This window comes from Siniperca chuatsi, linkage group LG12 (genome assembly GCF_020085105.1).
Source record: "Siniperca chuatsi isolate FFG_IHB_CAS linkage group LG12, ASM2008510v1, whole genome shotgun sequence".
Classification (NCBI taxonomy): Eukaryota; Metazoa; Chordata; class Actinopteri; order Centrarchiformes; family Sinipercidae; genus Siniperca; species Siniperca chuatsi.
Window position 1 is genome coordinate 8,511,388 of NC_058053.1, and position 16,245 is coordinate 8,527,632.

A 16,245-nucleotide genomic window follows, 5' to 3' on the forward strand; every position below is an offset into this window, starting at 1 on the left:
TAAGGATTAACACTTGAAGGCTTAAATCGTATTAACACACACCAAATCCATAGCAGTCAGAGATTTTCAAGCCTTAAGAGGGTTGTTCCAAACATTTTGTCATACACAGCTGTTTCACTGCTATGGACACATACACCAAACCAAAACTTATTCATACTTGGTTTAGATTTGTCAATTTGATTGTCACTAACATTTATCAATATCTTACTATACTAGTCCTAAATAACAATTAAGTCTGCTATTGGCCTTTCCTAGTGTTGTGTCTTGTTCTCTATCCTAACAATGACACTGATTTAAACTTTCAAATACAAGTCACATAGGTACATGTCAGAGTGGTGCAGACTGGATATCAAAGGAAATTGATGTTTATCATATTAATAAAAACACACTGATTAAAACATCAAATCTATGCCTATGCCTCGTGTAAAGACACAAATAAACTGAAACAACTGTAGAGTGAACACAGCCATACACTTTTGAGACTAATGAGAAAATAGCATGCTGGCCTTTTTTCCGAATTTCACCCCTGACAGATATACCACGTCACTTTTTTGTAAAAGTATTAATAACTTTTCCTCCGGCCCTCCCACTGACAGCAAAAATCATTAGAACAGCTAGTGTTGGGCTTCTGAGGGAGCATTCAGCCTGAACCCGACAGTCCTTTGATCTTTATCTTCTCTGCTGGAAGGGTCTCTTCAGGTAAAATGGATGCACCCCTCTAACTGATTTCTTGACTGCATTCTTGCTACCTTATTTTCTGCTCTGTTTGCCACCTCAAGTCTGTGTTGACATGATAAGGACTACTAGTATCAACTTAACAGTGTCATACATCTCTATCTTTGCTACATCAGGAATCTCATACATCTATTCACATAAAAAATCCGCACACAAATAACATTTTACTTGAGTGGTGCTTTTCTTGGCTTCGGTCAGTTCTGGATGCCTGGATGAGTGTGTGTATATGTTGTGTTGTCACTTATTGTCTCAACACTATTGTCACTTATTGGCATAGACAGCTTTGTACCAACTTTAGTGCATGGGGGTTTACTGAGTGTGCTACACTCTATCGCAATCCATCGTTCCTTTTTGTCATTTTTTCACCATTCCTATTTTCCAATTTTAAGTTTATTTATGAAACACATTTCATATTAAGTACATGTATACACCCTCTGAACATAGAATAGCAGATTGCATTAAATGAAAATAGGGCTACAACTAACAATTATTATATTTTATTTTAATCTACTGGTTATTTTTCTTGATTAATTGAAAATGGTTTGGTCTATAAAATGTCAGCAAATTGTGAAAAATGGCCATCACAAGTACCCGGAGTCCAAAGTGATGTCTTCAAATGTCTTGTTTCATCCAACCAACACTCCAAAACCCAAAGATATTCAGATTACTATCGCAGAAGAGAAATACTCACATTTAAGAATTTGCTAACTTTAAGTTTTTGGCCATTTTTCTTGAAAATTACTTACTAAAAAAATAATCCATTATCAATATTGCTGCAGATTAATTTTTAAATGATTGACAAATTAATTAATTAACTAATCATTGCGGCTCTAAATGAAACTATGGAACATGAATGATATTCAGTTGTCACACTGATTCTTTAGTATTTACATTTTTCTTATTATTACAATGCAGCTGCATGATGTCCATCTGACGTGGTGTCTGTGTGCATGTAGGCATGTGTGTGTGTCTGCATGTGAGTGTGGAGCATCGCTGAATAATTCACGAGGTCATAAAGATGACTTCAAGACAGAGGGAGTCTTCATTCACCTCTGTATCCCATTCTGTTTCATCTTCCCTTAGCCAGCCCTCCATCATTGATGAGAAACAGGGGGCCACATGGCTCAGTCAGCAACACTCAAACAGAGTAAATCCCTTGGGCATGGTTACTAGAGAACAGATCACGTCAAATTGTTGACCCAATCATGTTTCAAATACCACAGGCCCACTGAGAGTTGCAGTCTCGGCATACACAAGATACACAGAAAACCTTTTTTTTTTTTCGTGGGGAATATGAGACTTCTAACTTTGCCTTGATGTGCAGTCAAGCAGCTCTTTAACTTGATAAGCCTGAATAATTTCTTAGGCTACGATGCACTCTCTTTTGACTGCCAGGGATGTTTGATTATTTGGTTTTACATATGGGAAATCTGGTTTCCAGTTTATTTCCATTTCAGTCAGGAACACTCGTCATAATGTTAAAACCAGTTTTCTGAACTAATGGTTGTATTTGGCAGTACAGGTTGTGTTCTCTATAATGTTCCCTGTATGAATCAAAGCAGCATGTGATAGATTCACTGGGGAGCACAGTCATGGCTTCCCATGGGTGTACAGAACAGAACCCACAAGACACATTTCACTCTGATATGGAATACATCATTTTGAGAAAAGCCTGCAGAAGCATGCTGTCACATGTGTACTGATAAGAAATCAAAGCAGGAGGAGGCTGCTGAAGGGAGCAACAAGCACAACCATCTAACATCAGTGTGTCAAGAAATAAAGGCGGGGATGAATGAGGAGCAGACAGCTGAAATGAACTGCCTTAGTTTGAATGTGATCAGTGTTAGTTTGGATCTAGTGATGATCTACTGATCTGCATGACTTACAGATCCTGCCTGAACTAAAGCAATGCCTTATTATGTCAGTTTATTGGTGCAATAATTGTGTGCATCTGTGTGTATGGTAGCTGGATGTACTGGACAGACTGGGAAGAGGATGAAGTCAATGACAGCATAGGGCGGATAGAGAAAGCATGGATGGACGGATCCAACCGCCGCATTTTTGTCACCTCCAACATGCTGTGGCCCAATGGTCTGACACTGGACCATAGCACCAGTACCATGTACTGGTGTGATGCCTACTATGATCACATTGAGAAGATTCATCTCAATGGGACTGGAAGAATGGTGAGTTTCAATATGTAGAGCTTATATAGAGTAGTTAAATGATGTAAAAACTTATTTGCAGGAATCAGTTTAGCTGTGATTCTGGTAGACTGGAACATCTTAATCTAAATATGTTCATTTCATTGCGTCAACACAACTTGACATCCACCCTAAAAAATAGTCACCAAACAGAAAACAGAAAAATCATTAATGCAAAATGTGTGATTCTAATTTTTATGGGCTGTTTTTTTTCAGATTTTGAATTATTTTCTATAGTTTGTATTTCACAAATGCTTTGTTAATCATGTTTGAATTCAATTTGTGTCTGATTGAGGAACTTCTACATCCTTTTATTGAGTTGGTCATTTACATCCAACTTATTGTTATATTGAAAGAAAATGGAAAGTGTTTTACTGTCAGATCAAAAATTTGATATTAAATCAGTGGTTGCCTTTTCAGTTTCAGATCAATAATATATGATAATTTCAGGGTCCAAAACTGATTTGTATATTTTAGCAATAATGTTAATCTGCAAAGCAGTGAAATGATTGAAAACTGCTCCCCAACAAGACAGCCCTTCATCCCCAACTGCTCCTGTCGACCGCAGTTGTACTGGCATATTAAGCTAATGAATTATTTGTAAATGCTATTTAATCAATGCCAAGATTCTAGCAAACATTATTATAAGCAGACAGCACCGTGTGAATAAATTTGTGCAAATAAATTGAATCACATTCATCATACTGTATACTGTGATCATTTCTAAGTCCATATTCAAACAGCTAGAACCCTGTTTAAGTTGATTGATTTTTTTGTTGCTGATGGGGTCTTTCCATAGCTCTCCTAATCTTTTGATTACACTGCATGTTTGCTTCATGTTCCAGGTGGTGTACAATGGAAAAGAGCTGAACCATCCATTCGGAATTTCCCATTATCATAATTTCATCTTTTGGACGGAGTACATGAATGCTTCGGTCTTCCAGCTGGACTTGTCCACCGGTGATGTCACTCTGCTGCGGAGCGAGAGACCACCACTATTTGGCCTGCGTGTCTATGACGCACAGAGTCAGCAAGGTTGGCTGCTTTTCCTTCATTTACTCCTTAGCCAATGCCACTGAACCATAGCTTCCCTAACAGAGAAGGCATCCAGGCATTTGTATCGCCTGTACACATTTCTGTAATGGAGAGCACTAATATGATACGCCAGAGATTTTGCATGTATGTCTTTTGGTGTCAGATTTCATGTGTGTGAACCAGTGCATTGATCTACAGTGACAGTGACTTTAAAATCACTTGGGGCTTCACTCTATGAAGTTAAATAAGGTGACCAAGGTTTGGGGGGGGGTTGCTCAGTTGTAACAAATGATGATGGATTCATGCTGTTAGAAAGCTGAAAGGAACAGATAGGAGAGGGCTCGGATATGGCTGACAGTGGAGAACTGCATTGGCCTTCACAGCAGGCGTTTCTTTTGTTATCCCATAATAGGCATGTAAAAACAGTGCTCACCCACTCCAAAATCAGGGGAGGTTGACACTATTGCTCTAAATGTAGAGAAGTATAATTTTACACAGTCCTGTGATGTGGTTTTAGACACAAGACATGAGTTTGTTTCATTCTCAAGACAATGATTTCAACTTTAAAGCCAAGAATTTTGAGTGGGAAAGTGCCATACCAAGTACATGATGCAGATGATCGGTTGGCTACTGCATGCACAGCTTAGTTCACACCATACAGAGAATTTTTGCTAGACATTTCTCCATTGTTCATGTCACTGAATAGATTAATTGGCTGTCCAGTCCTCTGAGTATTACTGATTGGCTCTTACAAAACTTTACAAAAGCTTAATCTCATTGGCTCAGGCACTGCCTTTGGGCTCTGTGTTAAATATAAGTGACAAAGGTGTCTTATGCCTTAACTTTATATGTGACAGTATTTTTCTTCCTTTGGAGAATGTCGGCTTTGTCCGCAAAGACAAATTATTCCTCCAAGGAGGATAAAAATGTCAAATGTCTCTCACCCACAGTGTTCCCAATAATTCACTTGACATGTGGTTATAGATCACGTGGCATACACCTGGCATGTCTCTCCAAGACAGGTAATGAGTTTTGTATCAATGAGATCATTTATTTTTTTTGCAAGGTTTAAAGTGACCCCTGAACCTCTGCTGTTCACTGTACAAAGGAAAAATAGACAAAACAACAACAGAAACTTGTGGCACTTAAGGTGGGCTTTAGAAAATGTAGCTTTAAATGAGCAAGACACCTTATTTGGGATCTATTTCTCCAGGTGACAACGCATGCAGTGTGAATTATGGGGGCTGCGGTACCCTCTGCCTTGCCATCCCAGGAGGCAGAGTGTGTGCCTGCGCTGACAACCAGGTTCTGGAGAAGAACAATGTCACCTGTGCAGGTAGGAGGACATAATGAATCAGACAGAGTGAGAGGCCTAAGATCATCTTGTCCCAGTATACTGTAATTCTGACTTCATCCTATGGGACAAAGATCAAATAATAACCTTATCTATTCACATGCAAATCTGCTAATAAACAAATAAATACAGATGGGATATTATTCCAGTGGGTTTCCAGAAATATAAACCAACTCCCAGTAGTTACACATAGGGTCATGAGACATTATTAACATGTTTTGTGGGCTATTATAGCTATGCCAATAATTTCCCCTAAACACATACTTCATAGGAAGTCTCTGGCTGATTTTGTCTCACCACTGTTTCTCCCAGAAGCCTCCAGCAGTGGTTTAGAGCCACAGCGATGTAAAAGTGATGAGTTCCAGTGCCATAATCATCGCTGCATACGGGCCGCGTGGAAGTGTGATGGAGATGATGACTGTCTGGATGGAAGTGATGAGGAGACCCACAGCTGCTGTGAGGATCTTGCAATTTGTCTGTGCTGCAGACCAACACAATGCATGCAAACACACATAAATTTACACTGTATGTATAGATACTGTACATGTCGATACACTTACATGCACAACCATGCTCCAAGCTAGAAAAGCACAAGCTTTTTAAGGCTGATTCTCTCTTGCTGTCTACTTCTATGTTCCTAAATGTCACTTGAGTAGGGGTGAAAAGTGTTCCGCCTCCACACTGCTGTCTGCCTTTTGCTCTTGCTGAAGTGGTTTTGCTTAATCAGTCAGATAAACACCATGTTAGACGCTCGGATGCTGGTTCATTTTTTTTTTTTTCTAAAAGCAAGCTATCATAATCTAATCCTCTGCTAGAATTATCAGGATTGAAGAATCAATTATCTGCTCTGCTTGGATATCATATACTTTAACAATCTACTAATGTGGTTTGTTTTAGTGGGTATGGAGTGTTCCTGAGAATTTATCAGGCCCAAATTTGACTTGAAAATTGGTGAATGTGGATGTCAGCTGTATAAAGGTAATGTTGTGTTTTGAATAAGTAATAACAAATGCTCCATGGCAATTTGTTTTGTCATTGTCATAAAGCAGAGGAATTTGACTTCTGATAACACGTATTTAATTTTGGGACACAATCAAACTTTGATTCAGATTATGGAAATGTTACCTGTGACAAAACATAAGATGATCACAGAACTCATATGACCAAAACACTGGTCTCAGTGTAGTACGGTCCTGCAGCATCTGGCGTTGAGAAATTTCCAAGCAGCACCGTCTTAGGTATTATGAATTATGTCTCAAAATCAAAGGTAATTTATCATGCACATACAGTGTCACAATATCACAGAACTACACAGAAATTTCCTCACATTAATTTAGTATGATTTATGGGTGGTGAAGCTTAATGAATTTGAGTGTTCAGTGTGTAATTACAGTTAAATGACATGATTGAAAAGAAAAGAAAGAGCTTGGCTGCTAGTTCCAGTTAAGTATATTTTATATTTTAAAGTTAGTGTGTAAAAGTGGCTATATATCAAACAAAAATCAAGGCACTAAAACCACATAACAAATGTACTTAAGACCACTTAAGGGGACTCTCAATACTTACTCTCAAGGACAAATCACTAAGGAGAGAACATGAGCGAGATTTTCTAAAATATAATTCCCTTTTATTGTTCCTAATGGCTTGCTGGTCTATCAATGCAGATTAGTTGGGCTGTGGATTCCACTGAGAAACTGTGAATATACTCTATATGAACATGGAACTTTTCCCCCACAAGACTGAGGAAGATCAGATGGGCCAGAGAATTGATAGGAGCTTTAATATTAAGAAAGCACATTTCAGCAACCTTGGCTGTGGCTATAGAAATAGAAAATGTGTTTTATACTTTTAATTAAAGTTTTGTGAAACATTCTACATTTTTTTCATTCTTTATTTTTTATTAGCTTTTTTATTTATTTCAGGTAAGAGCTGCAAGGTTACTGACTGACTTTTTTGCTGTTTGAACTCTTTGCAGACAATCACACCTGTCCCACTGATCAGTTCAAATGCAGCAACAATCGCTGCATTCCCAAAAGATGGCTTTGCGATGGAACAAATGACTGTGGTAACAATGAGGACGAGGCCAATACTACATGCTCAGGTATGTACCGTACCACTTGTTTGTCTTCGATTCAATGTAGCTGTGGCGGCAGTTAAAATGAGTGATCAATTTATTATTTTATATTATTATATTTTTCTGTAATTTCAGCATTTTGGCAAAATCTGTCATCCTGTATCATTGGTTCTCTTTGCACACTGATTGATTTTCAATCTGTTTACACTTTTATTTGCCTCAAAACAGACATCAGTTATTCTATTAATGAACGCTAAAGTGTATTTTTTTTAACTAGTGATATTAGAGTGACATATTGTTGTTTCTGGATTGTTCAATTGATTAATGTACTTTTGTAATTGACTTAGTAATACATCTCAATCAAGCTGATGTAGACTGTGAGACTTAAAGATTGAACAGCTCTCTCATCTAGTCAGTAAGGCATAAAAATCTCTTAACATCTTTTGATAAAATTCTCTCACTTCAGATGTGCTTTATTCATCAAAGTCTTGAACAGAGGTGTCCAGTGTTGTCAAGGCAGTCATCACCATAATACCTTGCGGCTCCGGAGTAGCTTCAGTACAGCACAATCAATCTCATTGTGTGAGAGTACTCTCCAGTATCAAAGAGCACCTACAAGAGGCAACTGTATTTCAGAAATACTTACAGTATATAGCATTGCCTCCCATGTCTTCAATGGACAGGAGGATCTTTTTATCCCCAGAGGATCAATCAGTGAGCATTAGCAAGAGGATGATGAATCTTTCCTCATCGTCAGATTGACATGTATATCCCACATCAGCAAGACATCACTTGTGTGCTGTCTATGCGTGTTCACCATGGCCATGCAGCATGTAACTGACAGCCTATCAAGCAACAACACATTTCCCTTGGCCTTCAGACCTTTTGTGCTGTACCGTGTGATTGAGTGATAAAACGTTTGCACTCGGCAGACATTGACATCCCGGTGATGTAGTGATCATTAGAGTTGTTGCGCAAATCCTGCATTGACTTATGTACATGTGATTGAATTAAGTGCCTTCTTTTTTCTTTCTCAGCCCAGCCCTGTCAGGCCAACCAGTTCTCCTGCCAGAATGGACGATGTATACCTCGAGCCTGGAGCTGTGACCGGGAGGATGACTGTGGGGATATGTCTGATGAAATATCATGCAGTGAGTCACACATGGCTATTTACCACATGTCATTCAAGTGTCACTCTGCCACTGCTATTTGTATTGCTCTGTTTGGTCAAGATGTAAAATAGGCCAGATCTGTAAATGAATGGAATACTAATAATATCATTTAGGCAATCACTAGTTGTTTATTCCTCACATGTAATAATGTTATGCCTAGTCGGGGTATATTTAAAGCTACAATGATTAAGATGTTTTTTTTACTGTCATGATTATAAAATATCTGTGAGGGGTGATAGGGTTGTAAATTGACATTACTGACTCAACGATTACGTCATCAGGCAGTGCAATTTCAATACTCACTTTCCATTCTGCACTTGGAACTCTCAAAATGTGACTTTATGATTTATGCAGTCGACTGTGCCAGAAACTTGTCAACATTTTTGCAGTTCCCCCTTATAGAGGTGTCTTCAGGTTTCACCTCTAATGGATAGACAGAAAATGTGTGCTGAGCAGCACTCACACTTTGATCTAATTTGATTGGTGCATTATTATAAAAAATGTTTTTTTCACACAATGTCCTTAAAAGCACACCACCGAAGCCATAAGCTGATGGAAATAATTGGACCTGTTGACTTGTTATTTTCATTCTCATTTAAAATAAATGTTGCAGTTGTCCACCTATAGTGATTTATGAAATCCATAACACACAACCATATGTCCTGATACATGAAGTAGAGGCAAAGGATTTAGTTTTTAGCCAGCTAGCAGCATGGATCTAGGAATGGCAATGCCTGTCGGTCACTTGGTCTGTCGGTCGGAACGCCACTTTAGTTCAGACGAAATATCTCAACAACTATGGGATGATCAGAATGATTTTTCATAACTTTGGTGATCTGTCAACTTTTCTTCTAGCGCCACCATCAGGTCAAAATGTTTTTTTTTTTGTCCAATACTTTGGTTTATGACTAAATATTAGCGGAACTAATGACCTTCTCGTCAGCTTCAGCTGTACTTTGTGTTTAATTAGCACAAAGTGTAGCTAATTATTACATTTATGTATGCCAACATGCTAAACTAAGATGATGAACATTGTAAACATTATATGAGCAAAACATCTGCATTTTAGCATCATTGATTGGTAGCATGCTGACATAGCATTTAGCTCGCCTGCCACGCTTTGCCAATGTACAGCCTCACAGACGCACTAGTGTGGCAATTATTTTCTGTGGCTATGTTAAAATAAGGTATTGAAAGTCTTTGAATCTAATAATCATTTTGAAAACCACATTTTGGTAAGAATTAAGCTACTATTATGCAACTGGTTTCATAAAATTCCAAATATCTTTGTTGTTTGTTGCAACACTTGCCAAACATTCAAGTACTTCTGAAAATTCTTTGAAAAGAATGCTACTAGCAGCCGCTTATCACTTTTTGTGAGTTGAATATTTTGCTAGTCTCTTTTAGGAGTCTCTAGATGGACCCTCACTGATGGCATCAGCTGAGTAAACTGCGTACTTTTGTACAGCAGTTCACTGTTCTTAAGTTGTTTCTCAGTGGTATTATACAAACTGTCAGCTACAGTTAGTAAAAATCGCTGTCTGCATTCTGGATTAATCTTGGAACACAGAATGAAAAAAATACATGGTACGCCATGATAGCTTGAGCTTTGTGGAGTTCTTTGAAGATGTATTAACCTTTTTTATGCAAGGGAAAAGAGCATTTTAGGCTGTAAAATATGTTTTCAGCAGTGAAGTTGAACTGGGTGAATTACTAGAATACTTTTAAAAGTTGGGGGTAAAGGTTTTAAGATTCCCCTTTAATCACTATTTGTATTAAATCAGCCTTTTACAGTGATTGATGTTTGCCAAACGCTGCACTGTGCTGTATTGCCTCAGCCTCCCTTTGTGTGTTCTAAGCTGCTTCAATACGTAGTCACAAACAGCCAGGGTGTAAGCAGTAATTAAAGTTCATGCTCGGCTTCATTCAATCATAATCAAGCTGAGCAGCAAAACATATTCTCTCCCATACTGTTGTCTGAGCTTCCTCAGGCATTACTTCTCTGTAGGCACTCTACTGTGCAGCTCTGGCAGCTCACTTAGCTTCAGTGGAGCTACTGTGGGTTTTGGAACACCTGAAGCTCAGTGGTGGCCGCCTTAGAGATTGATGCTAATTTGGATTTTGTTTGTCAGTAGTTTAGTAGTTGTCACACAGTGTCTCATATTGGGCTCTCTGTTCACTTGAAGCCGTCATTACTTATGGATGCCAGTGTTCCATATTTTGCCAGGCTCACTGTTTACTTGAAACCTTCGTTATTTATGGATGTTCGTGCTTCATTTTTAATGAATGTTAAATTCCAACCAGTCATGCGCTGTCAGTGAGACCTAACACATTTGTGGGAAATATAGAAGACACTTGTCTGATAAAGATACAATACGTCTCCTCGACAGTACCTAAGGTATTCCAGGCAGCAGCAGCAGATGCCAACAAATCAATTCAAATGTAGACTTGCATTTCATACAGAAGTCAATAAAGCTTCAGGCATCCAGTAAGCATATTTGAAAAGTACTGTATATACAGTATCTCAAAATTGGAAACAAAAATAGTATCCTATGGGAATACAAATGTCAATCCTGACAATGTCATCAGTCCACAAGTCCACAAGGATCAGTCTCCTTGACTGCAGTGATGGATGTTGGATCAGCTATTGAATGGCTACAGAGGTGGTAATTTATTTGCTTTCACCAGCTTGAATTGTCACGTTAAGTTTGTATATATAGCCCAATTTCACGTACATGTATATTGGCTGTAATGGGGCCACATCGGCAGCAAACACTTAAAAAACCTCAGGGAATTGTATCTTTTCTTTTTACATCCACTCCCAGAGTTTGCAGGGGGTGCAATAGGAGCCGTTGGTGGAGATAAACAATTACAGAAATTAAAAGGTGGCTGTCACTACATGGTGACTGTAATTTGTCAACCCAAGTCATTTAGTTAATTACAATAATCACATCAACCCCAAGACAAGCATCTGCAAATGCATCATTTCTATCTCCCTCTCTGCCATGAACTTAATGTGGAATCAGCTCATAATAGGTTCAGGGTTTGCATCATCTGCATATATACCATGTCGACTCAACCATGATGTGACTGTCGGGTTGCAGCTCTTTGTGCGACCCAACAGAGTGGGATGATTTCAGGGCCAGGTATGTTTTTACATGTATAGTTTTGTGATTGGAGGCATTGATCAAAAGAGGACATGTGAAAACAGAACTCGTTGTGAATAAAACATGTTCGTGCAAGGCTCCCTTTAGTACAAAGCATTAATCAAAAGAGGAATTTCAGATTATTCTCAAGTTTTATTTTCCTCTTCCATCCAGGGCCACCTATAACACCGACTCTGACAAGTATTTAGCACCTGAGCTACATTTCAGATTGGAGATCATAACTTTAGTTGGGTTGCAGTAATGTGGTCACCACATATAACCATATGCATATTTTTAGCCATGCTAGCAGCATGGCTCTAGGGATGGCAATGTTGGTCGGTCGTTCAGTCGGTCCATCGCTTTAGTCCAGACTGAAATTTCTCAGGAACAAATAAATAGATTACGATGAAATTTTGTACAGACATTCATGTTCCCCAGAGGATGAAGCCTACTGACTTTGGTGATCCCCTGACTCTGGCACCACCATGAGATTGACATTTTTGTGTTTTAGTGAAATATCTTGGCTGGAAATTGTCTTGAAATTTGTTAAAGATAGCCATGATTCCAAGAGGAGGAATCCTGTTGACTTTGTTGATCCCCTGACTTTTCATATACTGCCACCAACAGGTCACAGTTTTCAAATGCTGCACAACTACAGATGACTCCTCCAATGACACTGCCTTGATTCAATCTCAACAATCTCAACCACAAAATGTTATAAAAGTTATATAACCTCGCTGATAAAACTTATATAATAATATGGATATATACTTATCAGTATTAAAATAAACTAACTTACTCACATGATAATGAATAATAATTAATTCTGTAGGTTGTGTAAGCTATCTTCTGATTTACTGGTGTGTAGAATTGCAGTGCAAGTATGTGTTGTAGCTTGGACTGGGATTGTATTTTATGTGTACCTGTATACATCCCTTTTCAGCCTTCCCCACCTGTGAGCCCCTCACTCAGTTCAGCTGTTCCAATGGACGATGCATCAGTGTGAAGTGGCATTGTGATTCAGGTGAGGACAAGAACCTTTCATCATAGAAATCAAAGTGTGGTCATGCATTGATTTGTCTGTTGATTCCAACATTACGTTTATTTTGGCCAAGACATTTTTGTGTGTTTGTGAGGTCACACCTTTCATGAGTGTTTGTGTGTAGATAATGACTGTGGAGATGGCAGTGATGAAATGGGCTGCATCCAGTCCTGCTCCAACACCCAGTTCCAGTGCACCAGTGGCCGCTGTATCCCAGACCACTGGGCCTGTGATGGTGACAACGACTGTGGAGACTTCAGTGATGAGAACACGACCTGCCGAGGTGGATCAGCATGTAAGAGTGCCCGCATTACCTTTTAAAATGCTGTGAAGTGTTAAGTCAGATAAAAAGTAGGTAGACTAACACATCCCGTCCAGCACATCAAAATGTTGGTAGTATGAAGCCAATGTATTAATATATTAATATACCCTATTACAGTATATATTAAGTCATCGCTGGGATTTTCTCTTTATTAATTTCTTGAAAGATCTGCCTCGCAGCATGGTTGTCTGGTAGAACCACATTTATGAGAGTGTAGCTGCCCCTTATAACTGTTTTAGTGTGCTAATGATTATATTTGCAATTAAAATCAATGTTTAAATTTAGGTGTTGTAATTACAAATTTAACAATTTATCAGCTTGAGTCCAATAACTTTGTTTTCACACTCACATGTGACTAATCTTATCTAGCTTCTGTTCAGGGGAATTTTACCATCAGGATATGAATCATGTAATCTAATTACCACAGAAACCTCATGCAAGCTCCTAGAAACTCACAGCTCACTTGCTTGTCACTAGAATGTGTAGACAATTCATCAAACCATTTCCTGATGGGAACTGCAGGCTCTCCACTCCCCCGTGTCTGCTACTGCTTTTACCCCAGGGGATTGAATCTGTCTTAGCTTTGCCTTGGCTGTTGAAGAAATGTTGTTTTGGGTTTGACTTTTAAGTAATAAGCAAATTGTTAATCAGATTCAGACCATCATCTATACTGAATGCACAATGCCATGACTTAAATTAATGCATATTGCTGTTTATTATGTTCTGCTGAACAATGTACTATGTATTACGATAAAACTGATCAAGAACCTGTTTGGTGTTATTCTAGTTCTCTTGGTGTTAGAACTTCTTTATGTGATTAAAATATACAATTCTGTTTCTATGATCTGTAAATATTAAACCATTATCAAAAAATGTGTGATGTATTTCACACTGCCATTTAGTTTATGTATTCATTATCATCAGAGGATATGTCTAGTGAAGACCTGCAATGCAACACATACAACATAATGGTGTAGTGGTACCAGTTTATTTTATTTGTAATAAAATACATCTAATACACATCTGGTCACTATAAGATATAGTGACCAGAGTCATTAGACAAGACAGAAACATCTTAGAGACATAAACCTTAAATGCTGGAAGTGAAATTACGTCCCTCTTTGGAACCAACTGACCCGTTATTGCTGCCAAGTGCCCTGCTTGCAAAGATAAATATTAGTAAAGTGTAAAAAAGATGTCTTGTACAATAATAGTTTAATACTGTTGTGCTTTTGCCCATGACAGTTTGCCGTAAATCTGTGAAACAGTCATTGTTAAATGACTTTTGTTTCAGTGCTGCCATCTGTGATTGAGTGCAGTGGAGAGGAATTCCACTGTGTCACAGATGGAACCTGCATCCCAGAACGCTGGAGATGTGACGGAGACAAGGACTGTGAGGATGGGAGTGACGAGAAGGACTGTGAGGGCACCAAAAGGATGTGCGACCCCAAGGCCAAGTTTACCTGCAAAGATACAGGTAGTGAATACAGAACACTGCTAAACAACACACCAAGGTCAGAAGTGAAAGATACATTGACAACAGCTATTTTTATATAAAAAGGAGCTAAAGGTGGTGCTTCCTTTTTACTTTTATTGTGAATTGTCATTTTGGTCAACAAGTAGTGAAGTGATAATTGATACCTACAGTATAGATGTTATATGGCTCTGAAATAACCTAATGAATGTCTGACATACATAAACACTGTCATAGTGTTGATTTGTACACTTAATTTGTCAACTGACATTGACAATTTTGGTTGCTCTGTGGTATAAAATCAGATCAGGCATGAAAACATCAGCGTCCATTTGAGTTCAGTAAGTAAATCTTGCATCAGTCGCCAGAGACAGATGTTATAGTTTTAGCACCATGGCAGCCTGGCTGAACTAATTTGAGGACAGTAACACACAGCATCAGAGAGAAAGCCAACTCAGCTGACTTGATTATTGACTTTAGTATTACATAGAAGTTATGTGAAGATACATGGAATAAAAACAGATTTTCCTCTTTTTTTACTCTGTGCATGAGTTATATCATAGAAAACAATCATGAATTGTACTAGTAAATTAAGCATGATGGTGTGGAGTTTGAACATAGCCTAAAGCTTTAACTCTCATGAACAGATGACAAAACCTATTCCTTATTTTTTTTAAATTGCAGTTTATCTGCTTGGACTTTCACAGTACTTAACCTTCACATTGAAAGCTGTAATAAACAATATCTTCTGAACAAACTAAATAAAAACTTCAGTCTTTTGCGCAGGTCTTAAGAGAGGGGGAAAGTATCTCAGTCATTTTATGAACATTTTTTGTGTGTGTGTGTATCAGTTACAAATTAAGCTGCCAAATGGCTCTCTTCCCTTTCATAAAGGCCCCACTTTCTGACAGGCTCTAGAGGCTTAACCATTCTCCACTTTGGAGCAGTGCAGTGAAGTTTGCATGTACTTGTTCGGCCAATTAGGACTAACCATTTAAATGGCCTGTTTAAACTCCCCATGTGCCCAAACCCAGCATCCGCTTTCTTTCAGCAGCTGAAAGGAGAAGGTCAGAGAAAAATTCTGTTGCTTTCTGTCTTTAGCTCCGCAGCTTTCCGCTCATCCCTTGACAGTATTATCAAGAATGAAGGCAACGCTGCGCAGTGAAGGGTTGGTTGGACCACACAATTATTATTCACTCTAATTCTGCGATGTCACACCCCTGTGCTCTGGTGCAGTTCGTTCTGTCCTCCCCAGAAGAACAGAGTGCTCTCATCAACAATATTCAAAAGGGTTTCTAAAAGGGGCCATCTTAACAGTTCTGATGGATGAAAGAGAGAAAGAGCTGTATTTATTTCTTTTTTTTTCAATTTCCCAGATACAACAAATATATGAGACCTATGCCCAATTTGAATGCTGGAAATATGGATGCTTTTTCCTGAACATTCAACCTTTGGGGATGGATGCATTTCCACATGTGAAAGATAAAACTCAAAAGATAGAGATTTTCAATGTAGAGTTTGTGCTCAGTTCAACAAAACAAACTTGGTTTAGCCACCCACACACAAGTTTATTTGTTACATTTCCATTTGGAAAAGGGATATGTAGGAAAAACAAGAAAACTCAAACAAAGAATAGTCGAACAAATTTTATAGAAATGAACCATCCAATCTCTCCTCTTAAATGTAT

General features: G+C 38.4%; 1 protein-coding gene across 9 annotated transcripts in view; it reads left to right on the forward strand.

The window, feature by feature from the left end:
- lrp1bb (low density lipoprotein receptor-related protein 1Bb) overlaps positions 1-16,245 on the forward strand; it is a 239,958-nt gene that overhangs the window by 120,578 nt on the left and 103,135 nt on the right. For 6 of the 9 annotated variants that reach the window (XM_044217323.1, XM_044217319.1, XM_044217320.1 and 3 more), the window contains 9 exons: positions 2,702-2,921; positions 3,785-3,974; positions 5,188-5,310; positions 5,641-5,784; positions 7,304-7,429; positions 8,440-8,553; positions 12,664-12,744; positions 12,887-13,057; positions 14,379-14,561. In XM_044217323.1, the coding sequence (XP_044073258.1) occupies positions 2,702-2,921; positions 3,785-3,974; positions 5,188-5,310; positions 5,641-5,784; positions 7,304-7,429; positions 8,440-8,553; positions 12,664-12,744; positions 12,887-13,057; positions 14,379-14,561 (1,352 nt within the window). The remainder of the gene's footprint in view (positions 1-2,701; positions 2,922-3,784; positions 3,975-5,187; positions 5,311-5,640; positions 5,785-7,303; positions 7,430-8,439; positions 8,554-12,663; positions 12,745-12,886; positions 13,058-14,378; positions 14,562-16,245) is intronic. The other 3 variants (XM_044217324.1, XM_044217317.1, XM_044217318.1) reach the window with 1 other exon arrangement.